This window comes from Notamacropus eugenii, chromosome 4 (assembly GCF_028372415.1).
Source record: "Notamacropus eugenii isolate mMacEug1 chromosome 4, mMacEug1.pri_v2, whole genome shotgun sequence".
NCBI classification, from domain to species: Eukaryota; Metazoa; Chordata; class Mammalia; order Diprotodontia; family Macropodidae; genus Notamacropus; species Notamacropus eugenii.
In genome coordinates this window covers 427969384-427993819 of record NC_092875.1, presented here as the reverse complement: position 1 = coordinate 427993819, position 24436 = coordinate 427969384, and the positions used below count along the sequence as shown (strand labels likewise).

Genomic DNA, 24436 nt, shown 5'->3' with positions numbered 1-24436 from the left:
AAGTAAGAGAGAACAGATCGGTCATTTTAATGAGGAAGTAGGTTTTGGTTCAAGAGATTCACTTTAAGAAGCGTAAAACTCAACATTTATGACATTTTTTCTGCATTCTGCACTAGGTTTTGATAATTTTGAGCACACTAAATTCTCTCTAATTCCTAAAGAAATTTAATCTTTGTCTATGCTTTGAAGTTTGGAAGCATTCCTCTACCTGCTATATTCTAAAGAAGAGAAACTTTCAAAGACCGGTTTCAAGTCATTTATGGCCCAGATCCTCCTAAAGAATTTTCTTTTAGAATCTGCTCACGTGGTAGAAATTTAAATGGAAACTTTTTTTTTTTTTATAAAGACATACCGATACAGCAACAGACAAGAGCAAAGTGATTGCTAAAAGTTACTCTGTTACTTCTTTATGCAAAACATCTGTCAGTAACCACAACAAAGACGTGCTTGCTCAGGTTCACGGAAATTCAATGGATGTAAAACTTTCAGTCATTTTCACTTTTTGTGAGGCACTAGTTGATAGCTACTTTTTGCATCAATTTTTATTATTATTTCAACATCTTATTCAAAAATTCCCCTTTCCTGCAAGGCACTCTTAGAACCTGCCTTTTCAACTTAGCTTTTCTTACCCTCAGGGACTCACTGTGAGGGTGAATGTTGCAAAGAGATTTTGAAACAATTTTATCAGTACATGAAATCAGAAGGTGGGAAAATTTCTTTTCCATATCTCCCGGCTACCTTCACCTAGTTTAAAAACAAAAGAAGTGGGAGAAAACATCCAGAAAACAACCAAACTATTTGTTTTTGAACAGAGACAGAAGTCCTGGAGGGCCATGGACTGAGTCACAAAGGATTTAATTCTTGATAAGGCATCTTCAGCATTCTGCTCTGTGAGCTAAAACTAATCATTATTATTTTGGAGATAAACTTCTATGTCCTAAAATGAGGAGCAGTAGTTTTTTCTCCCTTCCATGTATGGAAGAATGATTAGTAAGATATCTGTCAAGTACTCCGCAAAAATACCAATTTTGGGATGAAGACATATGAAACAATCCTAGCTTTCTGGGATTTTTACCTCTCTCAAACAAGGAGATAAAATGGCATCTTGACACCTAAATCTACATGGATTGTGCTAGGTATACACTGAGAGGCCAGGAAAGATTTGATTGACTGAATTGCAATCCTAATGCCATATTTGGTACTAAATAAGAATTACTAGAAAAACATAAGGATTCCTGGGTGTAGTTGGAGGGTCATAGGAGATAATTACATTCTTGCCCTTACCAAATAATTTTAATGCATTTTTAAATGATTACTTTTTTGTACCAGTTGAATTATAGCTTATTATATTCTTTCACTATATTTATGTTAGAGGTGACAAGTAGTTATAGGTTTCTACCTTAGGTGATAAGCTTGTCCTCTAGAAGCTATACTCTGGTGTTAGGTTCTAAGTTGTCCTCCAGAAAGAAAAGTTGCCTTCCTTTATCTATAAAACTTAATTCTACTCCTGTACTTATAGACATTGATCCCCAAATCCATCCCCATTTCTTTCTAGGTACTGGTTGGAAGGGTTTATGTGTCACTGAGGTAACCTGTTTTCAGCGTCTGATGCACTGCTATGCCAACTCTTTGGAGCTGAAAGGGGACCATGGTTCTGCCTCTTCATCATTAAGGGATCGACTCATATTCAAGCAAGGTCAAAGGTAGGGAGGAGGAGAAGAAATACGACTTTCAGCCTCGGTACAGCAAGAAACACATTGTTGTATAGCATTAGTTTGATGCACTTTCCCATGTTTTAGAAATATTTCATTCTTTCTTATTTTTGAATTTTGAACATGTGTGAAAAAAACCAGATGCTTCTCATTAGCAAAAGAAAAAGATAAAAATACCTAAAATGCTACTGTGGAATAGATTTCCCCTCCCCATTAAAGAAAAAGGCTCATAATAATTGTTTTTCCTGTACAAAACTTCTCACATCTCACTAGTATTTACAATTTATTTTTTCCCTGGAATGGGGTTAGGGAGGAGATCCTCATTTTAGACATGTAGTCAGATTCTGACACCACATATTGGCTGAAGGACAAGTCAGTCCTGAACTCCCAAACTGCCTACCAGCTCCAAATAGTGACACTGTTTTTCCAACCTTTCCATCTCTCGTTAATAGAGTTCTGAATGTTAAATCATTTCCAAGATTTATCTATAAGTAAAGATGCTTTTATACTGGTCATAAGGCAGCTTTTCAGTCCAAGAAACCACAGCTTTATATTCTTGCTTGACATGGCTGGTAGAACCATCAAATTCTAGAGACATCAGACCTAAGAACCATAAACATATCCATAGACCCTCTAAACAATTAAGAATATCTTATAGAATAACACTTCATCCTTATATTTGCTTGTCATGAGATGAAAGGCCATGTGGCATAATGTGATTAGTAAATCATTCCTGAGCTTCTAAAGAAATTTAAGAACAAAATGAGCTAACTCTTTAAAAGAATGAGTTCTTCAAGAGCCCCTCTTTTACACGCTGATGTTTCTCATTCCGTCCATCTTCTTAAAGCACTGAAGGAAGAATGGGAGGACTTCCCTTATGCCACTGAAAAATGGGATCTGATAGAATCTTCCCTTAACTCCCGATGCTTTCCAATGTTATTTTCTTCCTGCTGGTTTCGTCTCTCAATGGTTATTCTGTATTTCTTCCTTCATGAAAAGAGAGAACAAAGTAAAAAAACCTCATCTGGTTGCACAGTACTATGGCGTCTCTTACAAAGTATGCCCTAGGGGGACATCTGAGTTTGGGGTGATAAATTAGAAGTGACAGAAAATAAAGCCCTGGTCAGAGATAAAAGTAGAATGCCTGAAGCATCGTGCCCTCATTCAAGAGCCCTACGTCGAGGAAAACTGAGATGCTTTCTAAAAGCATCAAGGAACAAATCTTTCCCTTTTTCCTTGGATACTTTGTGGTTTAAAGGATTAAATCTTGTCTGTCCTACCCAAACTCTCAAACCACTGTTGCATGCATGAGCTAAGGATCAAAGTAATTGCACAGTCCTTGAACAAACTGGGAGAAAAATTATTCCCACAAAGTGACACTAAAAATGTTAACCATTCCTGCAGAATTAGGAGATCCTGGCTTTCCAGAACCATGATATACTAGAGAATTTCCAAGAGAATCAAGGAAGGGATAAAGTGCTCTTTCAGTATATACCAGTCATCTCAAATATAAGTAAATATTCAACTTTACAAATCTTCAGGACATAGAATAGGATATTAGTGTAAGGCCTTTCCAGATCCCAGGTACAGGCCACAATGACTTCACACACAGACATGCGCACACACACACACACACGCACACATACACACACACTCCCAGAAATATCTATGTTTACATGTAATAACCCTGACAATGGTTCTCCATGACCCCTGGAAGTAGAGGATATAAACCAGTAAGCTTTTGCCTACTATCTCCAGATGGGTTCTCCACTTACTGAGTCTTCTCATTTCATGGGCAGCTTACTAGGGGAACAGGGTAAAAACAAGGCTAGCTTACAGCAAAACTATTCAATAATGCATTTGTTCTTTATAGATTTGGTGGGAAGATTAGTGATTAATTTCTTTCCTCCTTTGGATATGGAATGGCTTTGACCCTGAATCCTTTCATGTATAGTGAGACTGTCTGAAAAAGCACTTTGGATATTAAATACCCTGAGGGACAGAGAGGTGATGGGAAGTTCACTGGACTAGGAAGCTGGGAGACCTACATTAGTATCCTAGATCTCTCACTAACTGGGCTGGATGACCTTGGGCAAGTGACTTCCCTTTTCTGAAGCTTAATTTCATTCACTGGTAAAATAAAGAGGTTAGACAAATGATTTCTAAGGTTCCTCCTAGCTTTATAATACTACTAAAACCCCAAATAATACTGCTATAAATGATCCTACAGTTATTCAGTAGTATTGTTTCATTTGTTTTTAAACAGAGAAGGAGAGAATCCCAAAGCAATAGAGTAACATACCTGGGGACCCAGACATAAGGAACATCTTTAATTTTGTGACTCAGGCTCCTTATTAAAGATATCACTATTGATAACTACTGAGTCACCATTGGGACATGTGCCTTTCTAGTTGTAGGGATGAATTTGTGCTGGTCTGTCCACTCTCATACTTGGTCACTCTTGCAACAAATGGTGCATGATTGTCCTTTAAGGAAAGAATATCTGCTGCCAGAGGACACAGTGGTTAACTGATCAGTGTCTTCCATGACATCTATAAAGTGTTTTGCAAACCTTAAATCTCTATATAAAATCTAGTGATTCTTATCATTTTTACATGGGGGTTGAATACACGATTCTACTATTCTCATCAACTGAGCTAATCAGTCGCAGACGAAGGGCTCTGATTATTTGCTAGCTATTACATTCTAGCTACTGAGCTAGTATTTCTCCTAAAGAAGAAAGAAATGGCCAGCTAGCCCATGGGGAATCATCCACAGAAGAAAAGGGATGTAAACAACAAAGGAAAGGTCTCTGGAAAGAGTATCTAAAAGGTACTGACCTGAAAAAGTAAAAGGCCATTAACAAGCCAGCTCCTAGTAAGGCCCCCACAACGATGCCTGTGACTGCTGATTCTTCTAGGCCACCTGCTTGAAGAAGAATGAAAGGCTTAGAGGTCCATTTGTGAAAAAATTGGGGTTAGTGTTGTTTTCCTTCTCATTGCAAAGTATTTCCTCATTCTTCATCCTAAGCCAATTTTTCTTTTATTCTTGGAAAACTTTTCTAGGGAAAATTGCACATTTTCCCCAAGAGTGTATCTACAGAAAAGGGTGAAGATGAACTAGAAGGTTCTGGGGGCTAAAGGCAGTGTTTTCTCAGTGTTAGGAGTGTCTGCAAGCTAGACACAGTGATGTAGGATCATATTTCCCAAATGCCAACCAAAGTATATTTTCTACAAAATCTTTAGTATGAAAGCTTCCTACTTTTAAAAATTTATGAGAATATACAAAAGATCTGATTTCATCAGCATAGGAAATTCCAACCTGTTTATGACGTGGTAGATAAATCCTAGAGATCTATGCAACATATACAGAAATTAAGTGACTTGTTCAGGGTGTCACAGGTCATAATAAGGAATTTTTGCATATGGAAGAAGCAGGATGAAGGACACCTCAGGTGGGAGAAGGTAGACCCGTGGAAAAACAGACTTTAGGAACTCATAGAGTTTCCCTCACCAGAGAAAACAAAAAATTTGGGACCTTCTTATTTTAACTAATTATACCTAAGTAGGTCAGTTGTTCCTTCATATTTGCCATTTGAGAATTCTGATTACTTTGAGAAAGGTGTACAATAAACAAATGCCAGGGTACTAACTGAAACTAACTAAAAATGGCTTTGAACTCACTGCTAAATTTTCAGTGTGAGCATTTATATGGGCTTGATTTACTGCTTTATTTATTATCTAGACTTAAGAAAGTGACGATGAAAATGTTCACCATCCAAAGTTCACCACTTTTGGCCTAAAAGTGTGTTGTATACATGGAGAGTCAGTTGTTAAATGTTTCCCAGCACACTCCAGGTTATCACCCTTCTGGATTTAGAGGACAATGGCTGAAAAAGAGCCTAAAGAGATCTTCTCCCTTCCTAAATAAAACAAAATAAAATATCACATGAAAGCTGGATGGGACTTTATGGGTAATCTAGCTCAACTTCATTATTTAAAAAAGAGAACACTAAGGCTCTAGATAGGCGAAATCATTTGCCAAAGCTCCCTGAAGATTCATTTAACTCTTACCAAAAGGGAATCAGGAGGAGATCAAACCTCCCAGACCCCCAGACAAACCAGACTCCCAGAATTACTGACAGAGTTTGGACTAGAACAGAAGTCTCCTGTCTCCTAGTTCAGTGTATGATGAAATTAGGCCTTCTTAAGGGCAACAGAACTGCCAGCATTTCCAAAGGGGTGGACTCTGATTTTGTGTCTTGGGACAAGCAGCTGAGCAGGTTGAGGGGTGGGGAAGGACACCTTGGTCCTTCTAGGATAACTCTGACCCCAGGCTTCCTGCAGCTCAGGCTCTGCTCCTGTGGGAAGTTGGAGCATCTTGGGAGAAAACAAGATTTCAAGGAAATCTGCCTGGCTTTGGAGGCAGAAGGTCCTCAGGAAGGCATGGCCATTAAGCAAAGGCTAAAGGGTTTTCTTTTGCTTCTGGCTTTGCCTCATTTAAAATTCTCACCCACCTAAAGGGCAACTCGGTGGCTTCTGTCAGGAATCCCTAGGTCTGAGGAACGGTTCCTCTCTCCCTTTCCAGGCAACCCAGTTCCTCTCATGGGCAGGATCCAGGGCTCTGATGAAGTCCCTTTGAGCTCATTAAGTGGCCTATTACGTATTTAAACCTAGTTCTCTAGTACAACTCCCCACAAGGAAAGTTTGCGAAGACAAAGAAGGCAAAATTTCTAGGGAAAGGAAAGGTTCTCAGAATTAGGGAGACAGGAGAATGAGGAAAGCATGGCCCTTTAGCAAGAGCTAGCCTGATTTTTTGGTTATTTTTTTCTTTTATTAAAAGGGGCCATCCCTTAAGCAGCTACTTAAAGAGGCCTATTCATTGAATGAGTGTATCTCACTCAAAGTAAGAATCTGATAAGATCTTAGCCTAAAATGGCCAAGGTCCTGCAGTGTATCCTGGCCATCTCCAGGTGTCCTGATGAATATCTGGTCACTGGACCCAGATGGCTCTGGAGGAGAAAGTGAGGCTGGTGACCTTGCACAGCCCTCCCTCACTCAAATCAAAGTCAAGTGCAAGTCATGTCATCATCTTGCTGTCATGGACCTCTTGGAAGAAAGGACAAATACACCAAGCTTCTCCTCAAAAGGGAAGCTAAATGCCAAGTACTTAAACACCTAAATACTAAAATATACTTAAAATACCTCTAAATATCAAGTACTAAAGACCTAAAAATCTAAATACTTAAATATACTTAAAATATCCCTAGATATCAGGAACTTAAAGACTGAACCTGAATCTACCAGTCTGAATAAGAAATCTCAATATAAATCACTGACTAGCAAGGATACAACCTTCATAAATATTGCCTATGCCTTTTAAATAAAAGAAAAAAAATATAGTTTTAAATCTTGCATTACTGCCAAGCAAAAAGGCAAATGCATCTATGTAATCAATAGGAGTACAGGAATCATGTAGGCTGTTTGTTTTATGTATATGCACGAGTTTTGGTGCCAGCTGGGGTCATAGGGACAACTTAATAAGTGCTTTACGTTGATTATGACAGTTGTCCTCTCTGATTTGTTGTTGATTTTGGGGTATGTAGAAAGAAGAAAATGGCATGTTAAGTCACTTAACTTACATGATTTACAAGGAGAAGAGTTTGTGTGCTCCATAACCCTGGTTTCATCTATTCTCAGTTTTAAAGATCCTCCAGGGTACTTTACATTTGGTCTCATTTCAAAACGACCCAGTTTTCCAAAATAATCACCAATAACCTATAGAAAGACAAAAAAGAAAGTCAAATCCAAAAATAATTTGTACCCATAAGGGGTAAAAGCATACATCTCTGCATTATTATTTGAGACAACATGGTTTAAACTCCTTGCCTATGTCAGTCAGTCAATCAGCATTAAGTTACTACGTGCCAGGCACTATACTTAATCCCTGAGGATCCAAAGAAAGACAAAAGATAGTCCTTGTCCTTGAGAAGCTCACAAATCCTAATAGGGGAGAAAACATGGCAACAACAGGCGACTATGTGCAAACAAGATATGTACAGGATAAATAAAAATACACAAGAGAAGGAAGACACTAGCATGAAGGATTAAGAAAGGGTTCCTGGAGAAGGTGGCATTTTAGCTGAGACTTGAAGGAAGCCAGGGAAGCAGCAAAGGCAGCGAGGAGGAGGGAGCACATTCCGTGTGTGGAGGATAGCCAGCAAAAATGCCTGGACTTGGGAGATGGAGTGCCTTGTGGAAAGGACAGTAAAAGGCCAGTGTTACTAGATCAAAGAGTACATGGGGGTTGGGGAATACAAGGTGTAAAAAGAAGAAGAACGATGATGATACTCAACATTTATGTAACACCTGCTATGTTCCAGGCACTCCTCACAACAACTCCACAAGGTAAGTGCTATTATTATTTTCATTGTACAGATGAGGAAACAGAGGCAGATAGAAGTTAAGTGACTGACCCAGTGTCACGCAAGTTGGGGGACAGGTTATTAAGGGCTCTGAATGCCAAAAAGATTGTTTTATTTTTCATCCTGAAGATGATCGGGAGAGACTGGAGTTTACTGAGTAGAAGGGGTAACACAGTTGGACCCAGACTTTAGGAAAATCCCTTTGACAGCTGAGTAGAGAATCAAGGAGAGTAGCGACCAGCTTGAGACCATAAGATCAACCAGGAGGCTATTGCAATAGTCCAGGCATGAGGAGGTAAGAAGTGGAAGTATCAGAGGATTGCATATGTGGTGTGTTGACTCTTTGGATACCAGTTTGCAATTTGATAATTTCTCTCTCCAAAAATAATACATGACATGTGCCTCTAAAGAATGTGTTCACCTAAAACATCAGCACTTCACTCACCAGAAGATAAGCTTATTTAATTTATATATTGAATATGTATTTCCTTTTTGGTTTAGTTGTTTTTTTTTAAAAAAAGTTTCTATTTATTTTTAACATTCATTTTTGAAAATTTTAAAATTTTGAAAATCTTAAGTTCTAAATTCTTTCCCCTACCCATGGAGAAGGAAAGCAATATGATATGAATTATACATGGAATTCATGCAAAACATATTCCATATTATCGATGTTGCAAACAAAACAAAACTATGTTTCAATCAGCATTCAGGGTTCATCATTTCTCTCTCAGAAGGTAGACAGGATTTTTCATCATGGGTCCTTTGGATCATTCTCTTGATCAGAGTAGTTAAGTCTTTCACAGTAGATCACCCTTACAATATGGCTGTTCGTGTGTACAATGTTCTGGTTTTGTTCATTTCACTTTGCATCAGTTCATGTAAGTCTGCAAGTTTTCCTGAAACCATCTTCCTCATTATTTCTTATAGCACAGTAGTATTCCTTCACCATCATACACCACAACTAGTTCAGTCATTCCCCAGCTGAAGGACATCCTCTTGATTGGTTTAGTCATTTTTTAAAAATATGACTTTAAACTCAAAATCTGACATTTTGTAGTGTAATTCATACTCATCAGGATGACAGCATTGATCATTTCCAAATAAAGGGTTCCAGAGGCTACGTTGAAGCCAAGTACTGCCAAAAAACATCTTTATATAGAAGGCTCCCTGCCTGGATTCCATGACAACTTTCCTGGCATCTTCAAGTCAGCTGGCTCTTCTTGTAGCCATGACCTTTGGAGTCCCCTACCCTATATGCACCCCCATGCCCAGTCTGAACTGTCTCTCAAAGCAGCTTTGGTCTCTGGAGAAATTGTATCCTGTTCTATCTGAATCCAAGTTTCATCTCAGCCTTAAACTGAAACTACTACCTTCTCATTCATCCAAAACCCAGCTCAGGAGTATTCTCTGGATTTGAGGTCCCCCCCCCCGAAAAAAGTTTATGAATTAGACTTTCTTCTGACCTAAGAAGGGCTAAAAGGGGCACACAGATCTCTCCTTATCTTTCAACTCCTTGCTCTTACAGTTTATTCACTTCTCTATCAAATAGGGAAATAGGAAATCCACAACTTCTATTTCTCAAGGCAAGCTTCCTGCTCTCTGCAGCTCCATTTCAAATCATATCATGGAAATGGGTTACTATCCCCAACAACTCAAATGGTAATGTTTATGCTAACATTATTCAATCAGTTTGTTTTTTGGCACATTAAGGTATATCTCTATTTTTTATTCAGAGAGTTCTCAAAGTCTAACAAGAGAAAAATGTATAGTTCCAGAAAATTCTTCTTGTTGAGCACACCTTCTTACACCTAAGAACCAAGGCCTGATTCTTGATCATCTGGGAGCTGTGCTGTGACAAAACAGTAATCCAGCTAGCAGGCCTTATATTTAGCGGTAGCTTAGGGAAGCCTATTTTATCAAATAGGAAAGAAGTTACTTCAGTGAGCTTGGAGTTGAGGAAGACAGCAAGGCTCACATGCTTACCTCTTGGGTACCTGCTTCTGTATCAGTCATAGCAATCACAGAGAAATCACCATATCTGTCTCCATTGGCATCAATGGATACTTGTCCTGCAATACCTGGAGATGGCATACAAAAGTTAGAAGAGAGTTACTTAAAAAACTTCTCTCCCAAAGAAAACATGAAAAAGAATTGACAGAATTTTTTTTTTATAATATAACAAATAAAAGCAGAGAAAATCTCATCAGTGTAGGTGGTTTTGTTGGCATTTGTAAAGAAATTTTAATTTCTTCTGTGTCTACATTCCTGAATTCTTAACTTTTTTGCTTAACAAGAAAAAAAGAAAAAAAGAAATGTGACCGTAACTTGGAAATATATGGGGGGGGGGGGGGCGGGGAGAATGGGGAGAGAGGAATTATTCCAGAAATGAAGAATACCAACTGAGAATACTACATTAAATCTGGTGAGTGAAAAGTTAATCTACATTCACAGACCTTGGGTTGAGGATGATTAGGGAAGGTGTTAAAAAAATTATCTGATTCTTTGAGGCCAGTGTTAGTATAAAGACAAAGAAAAAAGTAAATATTTTGGGGTCCCTGAAATACTACATCATGGTTTACTAAATGAGCCAATGTGAATTGGGTTTTATGGTTTGATTAAGTTTTGAGATAGAACTTTTGATATTCATTCATTATTTAAAAAGTACCTGATATGCTCAAGGCACCGTGCATTGTATAAAATGTCAAGATGATTAAAATTAAGCTCCTTTCCTTCAGAGATGTTACGATAATGTTGTGCAGAGGATAGTAGTGGGTCTATGATTTCAACGGTATAAGGAATTTCCAGGTGAAGAAACTCTCTCTACCAGTTCAGACTGAGACTTTATCTTCAGCTTGTAGTCTCAGATGCCTAGAGTCCCTGAAAAGTTAAGCAACTCGGCTTCAAGGTCAGTTCTGTAGAACTACCCTTCACTCTCATATCGAGATAGTATATGCAAGTAACTGTGAAACAAATTAGAACAGGCTACATGTATAAAAATGTACAAACAATGTGAGGGTTCTAAAGTGAGGAAAAAAATCAGGTTTTCTATCACTTTATTCTTGAAAAAAAAAAACTTTTCCTATTAGAGTTGGTAAGATAGAGAGTTTCACAAAAGAAATGCTATCTGAACTGGGTCTCAAAAGATGGTTAAGACTCCAAGTGAAGCAAGCAGGCTATGAACAAGAAACAAAAAGGAGTCCAATTTGGCTGAACAAAGAGTAAAGAAAGGAGAAAAATGGGAGATAAGCCTCGGAAATGTAGAATAGTGCTGTACTGTTGAGAATCTCTAAAGTCAAGTTATGAGTTTGTAATTAATTTAGTAATAAACTAAACCACTGAAGGTTTATAGATCCTCCATGTTCCATGCCCTTGGGAGTCTGTATAATTTCTAAATGATTATTATCCTAGCACTCAAAAATGTATTCTTTCTCCTCAATTGTGATGTTTTTTTCCATTCAAAATGTCAAACAAAGCTCAGATGCTGTTTCTCGATAAGCTAATAAATGCAGTGTATTCATTTAAAGATGCATACACTGTAAAGAAGCCTCAATTAGCTCCAGACCACATTACAGTCCTAAATGATCTGCTAAGAAATAAGGTGAAATCACTAGGTGACAACTCAGAGGGTTGCAGATTGGGGATTTCACCTGAGTTTATTGTACAAAGGGTGAGATCTAACAAAATCGCAACATAAGTAACATTTCTCTTCACTTTGATTTGCCTGAGGTGAACTCTCTCTCAAAACTGAGCTGCATTTCTAGTTCTTCTTCACTCTGACCTTTCACAAAGAGATGAAATTCAATTTTCTTCCCAGCTTCTTTATCAAAAAATAAGAAATCAGCCATAGTTGCCACTATATAATCCAAATTTGCTAAATAATCCCTTGGGTTTTTTACCCTCCCATCCACACCCCCATAACATAATGGTCACTTAGAGGATCCAGAGTTTCTTTTCACATAGCCTCCTTGGAGTTCTTCATGTGCCTTCATAAATGTCTGACAGAGATGTAAAAAAAGGAGACTCAAAATGTCAGCAAAGCATGATGGCCAACAGACTCAAGACAAAAACTTACATTGGTCTCACTGACATATTTGAGGACATATAATTTTACTCTTCAGTCTGAATTATAAAAATGGCCATCTCATTCTGCCAGTGTAGCTTGGACCACAAAACTGGTGTGAGAAGGTAGCCCAAGGGAATACTTAAGTTTCTGCCCTGACTCTACACTGTGGTACTCCAATCATCATAGTAGCCTGACTTTTCCTTAAAGACCTCTTTGGTAATATCTCATAGCTCTTGCTCTTTAAAAAAAAAATTGTCAGGAGACTGAAATATGATCACACAAGAATGGAAAGTATTCCACAGAAGTTATGTCAACAAGCTAGTTTCTCAGAGCAACAAATAAATACATTTAATGTATTACATATTTATTATACATAATATAATTCTATGGTATATAGTTTTACATTATTAACATACAATTTATTATATTTATATATAAACACATAATATATAAAAGATTATGACTATTTTCTATATATATGTGAATATATGCAGATGTATGCATGCATACATGTATATACGCATATATCTTATTGGCAAACTTGTCTATGAGACAATGTCAACTCGTCAGTCAACAAGCATTTATTAAATGCCTACTATGTACTAGGCACTGTAATAAGGTCTGGGAATACAACAAATGCAAGAGATCGTGCCTACTCTGAAAGGGGGTAGGCAGCTAGGTGGCATACTGGATAGAGCCCTAGACCAGGAGTTAGGAAGACTCATCTTCCTGAGTTCAAATCTGAGTTCAGATACTTACTAGCTATATGACCCTAGGCAAGTCATTTAACTGTTTGCCTCAGTTTCCTCATCTGTAAAATGAGCTGGAGAAAAAAACAGCAAACCACTATAGCATGTTTGCCAAAAAACCCCAAATGGAGACACAAAGAATCAGACATGACTGAACAACAACAATGACAAACTCTCAAGGTGTAAAGAGGGAAACAATACGAAAACAAATGTGTACAAACAATTCAGGATGAATTGGAGATAATTAATAGAAGGAATGCATTAGCATTAAGGGGGACCAGGAAAGGCTTCTTATAGAAGATGAGATTTTTAGCTGGGGCAGGCTGCAGAGTTGAGGAGGGAGTGTATTCCCAGTACAGAGACAGCTAGAAAAAAAAAAAACAACATCTGGAGAGGGAGTGTCTTGTGTGAGGAACAGTATGGAGGTCAGTATCGCTGAATGGTAGAGCACGTGATTGGGAATAAGGTGTAAGAAGACTGAAAAGGTAGAAGGGGGTCAAGTTGTGAAAGGCTTGGCATGTCCAACAGAACATTTTATAGTTAATACTAGAAGTGGTAAGGAACCACTGGAGTTTATTGAATAAGGGGGTGATATAGTCAGACTTATGTTTTAGGAAGATTCATTTAACAGATGATTGGAAGATGGAGATATTGAAGGTGAGGACATCAGTCAGCAAGCTATTGCAATAGTCTTGGCATGAGGGGAGGAAGGCCTACATCAGGGTTGCGGCAGTGTCAGAGGGGATAAGAGAGCATATAGGAGAGATGTTATGAAAGTAAAATGGACTGTCTGAAAATAGATTGGAGGGAGGGGTTGGGAGGAAAATAGTAAGGATTCAAGGACAGTACTTGGGTTTTGAGCATAGGTGACTAGGAGAAGGGCAATATCCTCCATAGTAATAGAGAAGCTTTGAAACACGGATACTAGACTATAGGTAAGGGGAGAATTTAGAGCTGGATAAACAGAACTGAGAACCTTCTGCACAATGATGACAACTGCTTAATAATAATTAGAATAATAATAGCATTTATGTAGCACCTACTATGTGCCAGGCATTGTGTTAAACATTTTACAAATATTATTTTATTTGATCCTTACAACAGCTCTGGGAGGTAAGTGGATCCAGGGGAGCTTATGAGACCATCAAATGAAATAGGGTAGAGGAGAGGAGAAGCCCAGGGCAGAGCCTTGGGTGATAGCCACAGTTACTGGGCATGACCTGGGTAAAGATCCAGAAAAGGAGCAGTCAGAAAGGCAGGAGGACCAAGGGAGAGCAGTGTCACAAAAACCTAGAGAGAACAGAGAAGCAAGGAGAAGAGGGTGCTTGACAGTATCAAAGACTATAGAGGTCAAGAAGGATATGGGATGAGAAAAGGAAACTAGATTTGGCAATTAATGAATCATTAATAAGTTTTGAGAGTGGAGTTTCAGTTGAATGGTGAGTGAAAAAGAATGTAAGAGGAAGTGAAGGCACTAAGTGTAGATGGCATTCTCAAGGAGTTTAATCATGAAAAGGAGGAGAGATATAGTATGATAATTAGTGGAAATGAATGGATCAAGTGAGGATATTTTTCCCCAAAATTTATTAATTTATTTGTTTTCAGTTTTCAACAATACTTCCAAAAGTTCCAAATTTTCTCCCCCTCTTTCTACCCTCTCTCCTCAAGACAGCATGCAGTCTTAAATGAGCTCTAAAGATACATTCCTGTTAAACACATTTTCACATTAGTCATGTTGCATAGAAGAATTAAAACGAATGGGAGAAACCATGAGAAAAAAACAAAACAAAACATAACATAAATTTGCTTCATTCTGTGTTCCAACTCCATAGTTCTTTCTCTGGATGTTGATGTTATTTTGCATCATGAGTCCTTTGGAAATGTTTTAGGTCACTGCATTGCTGTGAAGGGCTAAGTCTTTCAAAATCAGTCATCACACCCTGTGGTTGTTAGTAGGTATAATGTTCTCCCGGTTCTTCTTGCTTCACTTCGCATCAGTTCATACAAGTCTAGGTTTTTCTGAAGTCCGCCTGTTCATAAGTGAGGATTTTTTTGAGGATGAGAGAATCACGAGTAGTTTGCATGCAATAAAGAAGCAGTGAATAGACAAGCAGAGACCGAAGATAAGAGAATGGGAATAACAGAAGGGGTAGTATGATGGGGAAGATGAGATAGAATGAGATCACTTGTCAGCAAAAAAATTAGGGATGAGTAAGTAGATTTTAGAAGCACTAGCATAGAGATTATAATTTAATCCATGGAAGCTAATGAGATCACCGAGAGAAACAGTATAGAAGAAAAAGAAAAGAGGATCTTGGATAAAGCCCTGAGAGACATCCACCTTTATCCAACATGAGTTGGACAAAGATCCAGCAAAGGAGACTATTGAGTGGTCAGGAGGAGAACCAGGATAGAAGGATGCCATGGAAACCTAGAGAAAAAAAGAATGTCAAGGAAAAGAGGACACTGCAGAAAAGTCAAGAAAGATGACTATTTCGGAAATCTAAGGTAGTTTGATAAGGGGGGGGCACTAACAGTTGAGGGGATCAAAAAAGGCTTCATGTAGGAGGAAGAACTTGAGCTGCAACATGAAGGAGTCTCTGAGGCAGAGGTGAGGAGGGAGAACATTCCAGACATGGAGGATGGCTGATGTAAAGGTACAGATAGAGATAATGGTGTTTTGTGTGTGAGGAGCCAGAGAGGAGGTCAATTTGGATTGGTTGCAGAGGGAGAGGAATGTATAATGAGGCTGGAAAGATAGACTGGGCCAAGTTGTGTAGAGATTTGAAAGTTAACAGGAAGAATTTATATTTCATTTTAGAGGCAATTTATCTTTCATCTTAGATTTACAGTTTATTGAGTTAGGGAAATAATATGGTCAGATTTGTGCTTAAGGAAAATTACTTTGATACCAGAGTGTAGGATGAAATCAAGTGGTGAGAAATTGGAAGAAAGGAGATTAATTTGGAGGCCATTGCAATGGTCTAGGATAGAGATGATGAGACTAGGGTGGCAACTGGGTGAGAAGGTGCTGGATGTGAGAGAAATTTGGAAGAGAAACTGGTTTTGAGGAAAAGGTAACAAGTTCTGGTTTGGACTTGATATTTGAAATGTTAAAAAGCAATTTCTAATGTGGATTTCAAACTCTGTGGAGAGTCTGAGGCTGGATGTATGAATATGTGAGTCATTCATATAAAGATGATAATTAAACCAATTGCATCTTTATACCAGTAGTTAGGTGGCATAGTGGATAGAGGGTCAAGCCTGAAGTCAGAAAAACTTGAATTCAAATCGAGTGACTAACTTAACCCTGATTGTCTCAGTTTCCTCACTGTAAAATGAGTTGGAGAAGGGAATGGTGAATCATTTCAGCATCTTTGCCAAGAAAACCACAAATGAGGGTATATAGAATCAGACATGACTGAACAACAACATCTTTGTACTAATCTCATTTCCTTCTTTCATTTTCTTTAGTTTGATCTGAGTTTTAGCATTTTTGACATTCTTTCAGGTATATGCCACTCTTAGTTATTCATCCTCAATTACCTGACTTCCCTTCTCTCAGCTTTTAAAAATTTTTTGGTAGTACATGAGTTTCTTGACACTTGGATCTCTTTAGACAATCCCCTCTCTTTCTTGAAAGAATGTCAAGAATGCTAAAACCCAGATCAAACTGATACTTGATAAGAATACTAAGGATGTGACAAAAAGTAATTGTTAAAAGCTATGTGGGTAGTAATAGAAAAATTTTTTGCTTTCCTCCTCAAAACAACCCTTCTTTCAAATTTCTTTATTTCTTTTAAAGATGTCACTATATTCCCAGTCTTCAGAGTTAAAAATTTAGTGTTATTTTTGATTCCTGACTTTCTATGAATCCATATATCCAATGAGTTGCCAAATCTTGACATTTTTATTTCCTCAACTTCTCTCACATCTAACCCCTTCTCTCTACTCACAACAAATGACCTTAACCTGATTTAAGAGTGACAAAATGTTCAGAATGAGTAGGATTATACTTTGCTCTACCCTTTTCAGAACACATCTGGAGTATTATTTCAGTTTTAAGTGTCACATTTTAGGAAGCACATCAACAAACTGGAGCATCTCCAAGAAGAGTAACCAGAATAGTGAGAGGCCTGGAAACCATGCCATATGAGGATTAGTTACCACTCCGGGACATTTAGCTTGAAAAAGAGAAGACATGAAGGGTGGCAGGGATGATAGCTGTCTTCAAGTATCAGAAGAGCAGTCTACCCTTTCTCTTATCATTTCCTCCACCTTCTGAAGGATAACGTCATCAGTGAGGCAGATCAGCTGCCAGCTATTGACAGTTGTATCCTTTGTGGCTCAGCAGAACAAGTCCAATACCTCTCCCACATGACCTCTCTTCAGATACTTGAACACTTTTGCAGAAGCTGGTCCAAGAAAACTGGAAAATTCTCAAGAATGAAACTGTGAAGACTTAAGCAGCAATTCTTGTGCAGACTGGAGGGATCCTCATCAAGGATCCTTTAGAGGCTATTCATTTTCAAATGCAGACTTTTTGAGTTCCCTTCTGACTATGAGAGTCTGTGATTTTAGTCCAATCCCCTTATTTCATTAATGTGAAAATTGAGGCTCAGGAGTCGATTGGCTTGCTCAAAGTCAAAGAATTATTTAATGGCAGAGTCAGGACTAGAACGCATTTATTCCAACTTCCTGGCCAGATCTGAACTCAGGAAGATGAGTTTTCTTGACTCCAGGCACAGCATTCTATCTACTGCATCACCTAGTTGTGCCTACATATGTATCTATATACATGCACATATATGCAAATTATTATCCCCACAAGTACTTGGTAATTCCTTATTATAGGATGATTTTAAGAAGGAAATGTTAGCAAGGTGCAAAGCCTGATAGAGCCCACCTAGATAAGAAGTGTGTGCCCTATGGCCTATAGACCACAATAGTTAAAAGTATATAAACTCTTCAATTGAAGACTGGCCACAGGATAAAATCTGTTTGCCTAAAAGACAATTCAATGATTCCCCCAACTTCTACTGCTCACTCTTGCAAACTGCCCTGTATTTAACAACTCTGTATATATTTTTGTTAATCAACTTGATATTTTTGCTGTACCTGTTTTTATAGGTACTTCATGTATTCCCCTTTATAACCTAAGGTCATTGCAAGTAGGGAGTGTTTCATTCTTTGTACTTTCATCCCTGTTTCCTAGCACAGTATTTGGAACACAGTAGACCCTTAACAAATATTTATTGATTGACTTATTGATAAAAGGGCTGACATCTTCATTAAAGATATACCCATAACGATGAAACCATGGTTGTATTGAAGTTGGAAAATGTATTTTATGTATATGTATATACATAGATACACAAAATGTTAAATACATTCACACAATTTTGTATAGCCAGAATATAAAGCTTATACATTCAGAGCATCCATTTTCCACTTGAATCTACTAATAAGATCTAACACAGAACAATTCAATTAACTACCATCAATCCAACTAGAAGTTTTATTGACAAAAAGGTAGACTATGGAATAGTTACAACTGAATGGGGCTACTAGGTGGGGTAGTAGATAGAGCACTGGGCTTGGAATCAGGAAAACTCATCCTCATGAGTTTAAATCTAGCATCATACTCTTACTAGCTGTGTGACCCTGGGAAAGTCCTTTTACCCTGTTTACCTCAGTTTCTTCTTTTGTAAAATGAGATAGAGAAAGAAATGGCAAACCACTCCAATATCTTTGCCAAGAAAACCCCCAAAATTACTAAACAATAACATCTACTGAATGATTTAATTGACAGTTTCCAATTCAATCAATTCCTTATAATCAGTCTGCAAATCACTGATCCAGTTGATTGTGCAACTCAGAACAAAGACAAGGCGATCAACAAAGATTAAGATTTTCATTTGTTGGTTGGGGAGATGAAGGTAATAAGAAAATTTACAGGTAATATTCATCAAGCCTAAAAATAATCAAGTTATTTCTCCTAGATAAGGAAAAACAATGGCCCAATGAGCTATAATGTGTTTTAAACAATATCTTGTGCAGTATCTTGCATAAAGGAAATTAAAAGTATGGCATAGTAATGGACAAATAAGAATAACTTAGATTAATATAGTGTTTTAAGGTTTGAAAGGTGTTTACCTCACCATGATTCTGTAAGTTCTAATACAAGAATTATTATCCTCATCTTGTAAAATAGAGAAAATTTGAAAATGAGAAAATTGAGGCTCACAATTCCACAGCTAATTAAGAGTCAAAACCAGGATTTGAACTCACAACTTTTTACACTAAGTAAAGTGTGGCTAAAGTGCCACACTGCTTCTCCCTAATAATTCTCTCCACTAAATCCCTATATGGATGCTTCATCAACAGCTGACTCTGGGCTCTCAAGGGTGAGGCCTAAACTAGAGAGGTTTCAAGTATGGGTCAGTGCCAAATTACGTGTTGTCCAAAGATTAGTCCATTTGAATGGCTCTCAGGATGCTTTCCTCACAAAAATTATGTGAAGCAGAAACTTTGCAGCTAGTTGAAAAAAAAATGTTCACTCAGAATAACACTTAGGTTTAATCTCATACCCAGAAAGATGATAATAAAAGATGGGAATAGTCCATGTTGGAAAGACAGGCATACTAATTCATTGTTAATGAGACTGAGGATTGGTATTGTACTGGAAAACAATTTGGAATAATACAAATGGAGTAACTAAAATGCCTATATTGTTGACCCAGAGATTCCATTTCTAGGCATAAACCCCATGAAGGGTCATTGGCAAAAGAAAGATTCCATTTATAGTAAAATGCTTATAATAGCAATTTTTTTTGTTTTAGCTAAGAACAAAAAAGAAAAACCCAAAGTAGACACCTATAAGTTTGGAAATGGCTAAACTAATCCTGGCATATGAACTTCATTAAATATTACTGTGCCATAAGAAATGATGAACATGACAAATACAGAGAAGCACAGACAGACATACGAACTGTTGCAAAGCAAAGTAGTTTCCCGAGGCAGGGAAACTATGCAAAAATATAAATGGGAAAAACAAGAACTATACAAAAAAAGAATCAAAACTGAAGTTACAAAATTATAAAGACCAAGCTTGTCTCTAAAGGAGAGATATGAGGAGAAAACCCTTCCCCAACTCTTTTGCAGAGGTGAGGTTCCAGAGATACTGAATATTACATATGGTATCAGATTTTTTCAATGAGTTGCTTGGTTTTACAGATTTTTCCCCTTTCTTCATTAATTTTTGTTGTTTTGGGGGTTGAGCCAAGATGGTGGAGTAGAAAGATGCATATATTCTAGAGCTTCCCCCATAGTCCACAAAATACCTGTAAAAATGACTCTCAACAAAGTCTAGAGCATCAGAAACCATAGAACAACAGAGAAAAAGAGGTTTCCAACCAAAGGTAACCAAGAAGGCCAACAGGAAAGGTTTATTTCACGGGACAATGAGCAGAGCAAAGCACAACCCTGACCACAAGGCACTGGGAGAAACAAGACCTGAACAGACCTCCAGGACAGAAATCCTAGCAGGGAAAGTCTCAGATACCTCAACCCACAATCTACAAAGAAAGCTAAAAAGGTCAGTGGGGGAGGGATTTCCCAGCTGGGTGAGAGGGAACACGTTTCTCCTGCAATAGCCCCAGGCAATGCAGCAGCAGAGTGCAGGCAGCTACAAAGGCTGGGAAGCAAGCTGCATCCATTGTTCAGGCAGCTAAGTTTAAACCCTCTGATCTAAACCCCAGCCCTGAGTGAAGGCCCTGCCCCCACCCAAAGCCCACGGGAACTGAGCAACTGAATCTAATCTCTTGATGAAGGATTCAGAAGTCAAGTAACTGGCTGGGAAAATGCCCAAAAGAGGGAAAAAAAATACTTTCTTGGTTACTTTCTTGGTGAACAGGTGTCTCCTCCCATCCTTTCAGATGAGGAAAAACAAGGCTTATTGTCACAGGAAGTTAAGACCCCTGCCTCCAGGGCCTCCAAAGTGAACTTAAACTGATGTCAGGCAATAGAAGAGCTTGAAAAGCAAGTTAGCAGCTTCCTAAAGGAGAACCAAAAAAATGCTGAGGAAAATAACACCTTTAAAAAGAAGCTAAAGCAATTGGAAAAAGAGGTCCAAAAAGCCAATGAGAAGAAGGAGGCATTAAAAATAAGAATTAGCCAAATGGACGAGAAGGTTCAAAAGCTCACTGAGCAAAATAGTTCTCTGAAAGAGAAAATTGAATTCAGGGAAATGGATGACTATGAGATAAACCAAGCAGTTAAAAAACAAAACCAAAAGTTTGAGAAAATAGAAGATAATGTGAAACATCTCAGTGGGAAAACAACTGACCTGGAAAACAGATCCAGGAGAGACAATTTAAAAATTATGGGACTGCCTGAAAGCCACGATCAAAACAAGAGCCTAGACATTATCTTCCATGAAATTATCAAGGAAAACTGTCCTGACATTCTAGAACCAGAGGGCAAAATAAATATTGAAAGAATCCACTGATCACCTCCTGAAAGAGATCTGAAAAGAGAAACTCCTAGGAATATTGTGGCTACATTTCAGAGTTCCAAGGTCAAGGAGAAAATATTGCAAGCAGCTAGAAAGAAACAATTCAAGTATTGTGGAAATACAATCAGAATAACACAGGATCTGGCAGCTTCATTAAGGGATCACAGGGCTTGGAAGAGGATATTCCAGAGGTCAAAGGAACTGGGATTAAAACAAAGAGTCACCTACCCAGAAAAACTGAGTATGATACTTCAAGGGAATAAATGGTCATTCAATGATATAGAGGACTTTCAAGCATTCATGTTGAAAAGACCTGACCTGTATAGAAAATTTGACTTTCAAACATAAGAATCAAGAGAAGCTTGAAAAGATAAACAGGAAAGAGAAATTATAAAGGACTTTCTGAAGTTGAACTTTTTACATTCCTACATGGAAAGAAAATATTTTTAACTCGAGACTTTTCTCAGTATTTGGGTAGGTGAAAGGATTGTACATGGACACAGACACAGACACAGACACACACACACACACACACACACATATAGACAGAGAGTGCAGGCTGTGTTGAGTCAGAAGAGATGATATCCACAAAAAAGTCATACAAGAAAAATTAAGGGGTGAGGGAGGAAAATACTGGGAGGAGAAAGGGAGAAATGAAATGGGACAGGCTATAATTCATAAAAGAGATAAAGAAAAATCTTGTTCAATGGAGGCAAAAAGGGAGAAGGGGATAGGGGAAAGTGAAGTTACTCTCTCCACATAAGGCTTAAGGAGGGAATAACATGCTCACTAAATTTGGTACGAAAATTTATCTTATACTACAGAAAAGTAGGGGAGGAGGGGACAAGTGGGGTGAGGGGAATGATAGAAGGGAGGGCAAATAGGAGAAAGGAGTAACTAGAAATAAACACTTTTGGGAAGGGACAAGGTCAAATGAAGGAATAAAAATTAAGGGGGGATAGAGTAGGATAGAAGGCAACATAGTTAGTATTACACAACATGATTATTATGGAGGTTTTTTGCAAAATGACACATATATAGCCTGTATTGAATTGCTAGCCTTCTCAGTGGGGATGAGTAGGGAGGAAAGGAGGGAGGGAAAGAAGGTGGAATTCAAAGTATTGGAAACAAATGTCGAGAATTATTATTGCATATAACCAGGAAATAAGAAACACAGGTAATGGGGTATAGAAATTTATCTTGCCCTACAAGAAAAGAGAGTAGATGGGGATAAGGGAAGGGTGGGGTGTGATAGAAAGGAGGGTTCATTGAGGGAAGGGGTAATCAGAATGCAAGGTATTGGGGGTGGGGGAGGGGAGAGATGGGGAGAAAAATTGCACATGTTACAAAGTGATGTAAAAGCAATTAGTAGTAAAACAATTGACTGAATTAATTACTGAGACTAAATCAGAGACATCTTTAATTTGGGGAAATGAATTTTTAGCCTAAGTTTCCTAGAGGCAGGTAACTTCGGGTAAAATTTGGCATTGATGGAAAAGTTAAGGTTTTAATGGTAAATTTGATTTTATGATTGGTATTTAAGCAGGAACTAGAACAGGTGTAGAAAGGCATGCAAGCCACTTAAGACTTGCCTCAAAAGATGTTCCTTAGCCAATGAGGAATTATAGTCATATCTGAAACCTGGTTATTGGAACTTGCTATTTTAAGATGCTATGGGATTATTAAGTGACTGTTATTCTGAGTCTAACTCCAGGTATGGATAGCAACAAAGGCTGTCTGAGCCTCCAGTCCATGATTCCAGCAAGCCTGTGAGATGCTGGTATGAACTGAAAAAGGTGATCCCATGGGAAGGGTAGGAGAGTAGCTGTTCAGCCTGGGCTGAGGTAGGATTCTCCTGACTCAGTTTCCCCACTGACACCTGGCAGACTCTAAGCCTCACTGAATGCAAATTGACAATCTACTTCTGCCTGAAACTGACATAAAGTTGGGGAGATATTGTTTCCCTGCAATGTCTATACTCTTAGTGGCAATTTCCTATAGTCAAAAAGTTTGTAAGCTTAATACCAGATCTATTCAATTATAGATTGTTGGTAGGGGAACATCTGAGATCAAGTCTAAAATTAAGCTATTAGGCTTAGGACTTTAAACCAACCACAATAAGTTAGGGTCCTTTAATTCTTAGTAATAGTGTGGAGACAAGTAGGTCAAGAGCTCATGAAGTCAGCACACATAGTTATTATTGTTGTTTCAGTTAGTTAATGTTAAAAAAAAATCTGTTTGTGGTCTATATTGTAAATGCTTTAAAAGAAATACTACCTGACCAAAAGTTGGAATTGTGTTATGTGATAAGAACTGTGTTAAAAGTGAAAAAAAAAAAATTTTTTTAAAGATTTTTTTTGTTTTGTTTTTTGGATGGTTCTCTTGGAAAAAGGGGAGGGTTACATGGAGAAGTGTAGGCAAGCAAAAGATATTAATAAAATCTATTTTTACATACAGACTTATTTGTAGCTTGCTTTTTAAGATTTGATCTTAATTACTTGTCCAAAAACATATTTCTAACTGAGATCATGAATGGATAAAGCGAATGTCTATTTTATGATTTACTGTGCACAGGGCATAGTGTAAAATCAGTGGAACAGAAAATATTAGGTTTTGATTTCTAAATTTCTAAATTAATTCCTTTCAATTATCAAAGGGAAATATTTATGTTCTATTAAGCTTTTCATTGAGTTTCTTGGTAAACAAGAAATAACAAAACTTAAATTTGACGGATGTCTAAAAATTATAAACAAATTAGGCATCAGACTTTGGAATGAAATTGCATATGTAGACATATATGTTGAGATAAAAGTATTAAGTATCAAACTAAGCAATTTTTAAAACTCACAGAAGTGAATATAGAAAAAAATTTAAGCCAAAGTGATTTAGAAATTATTTTCCATATCTCTAATTTTAAACATAAAAAGTAAATGGAAATTAATGAAAAGGTAGTAATCACTCACATGTTTATAG

The 24436-nt window shown here is 37.7% G+C and overlaps 1 protein-coding gene across 10 annotated transcripts in view; it reads right to left on the bottom strand.

The window, feature by feature from the left end:
• Positions 1–1736: 1736 nt before the first annotated feature.
• Positions 1737–24436, bottom strand: part of NPR3 (natriuretic peptide receptor 3) — an 82319-nt gene continuing 59619 nt past the window's right edge. For 6 of the 10 annotated variants that reach the window (XM_072605899.1, XM_072605896.1, XM_072605894.1 and 3 more), the window contains 4 exons: positions 10120–10214; positions 7354–7489; positions 4553–4640; positions 1983–2699 (listed from right to left, as the gene is read on the bottom strand). In XM_072605899.1, coding sequence (XP_072462000.1) covers positions 2588–2699; positions 4553–4640; positions 7354–7489; positions 10120–10214 — 431 coding nt within the window. In that variant the 3' untranslated portion in view covers positions 1983–2587. Of the gene's footprint in view, positions 2700–4552; positions 4641–7353; positions 7490–10119; positions 10215–24436 lie in introns of all 10 variants that reach the window. The other 4 variants (XM_072605892.1, XM_072605890.1, XM_072605895.1 and 1 more) reach the window with 2 other exon arrangements.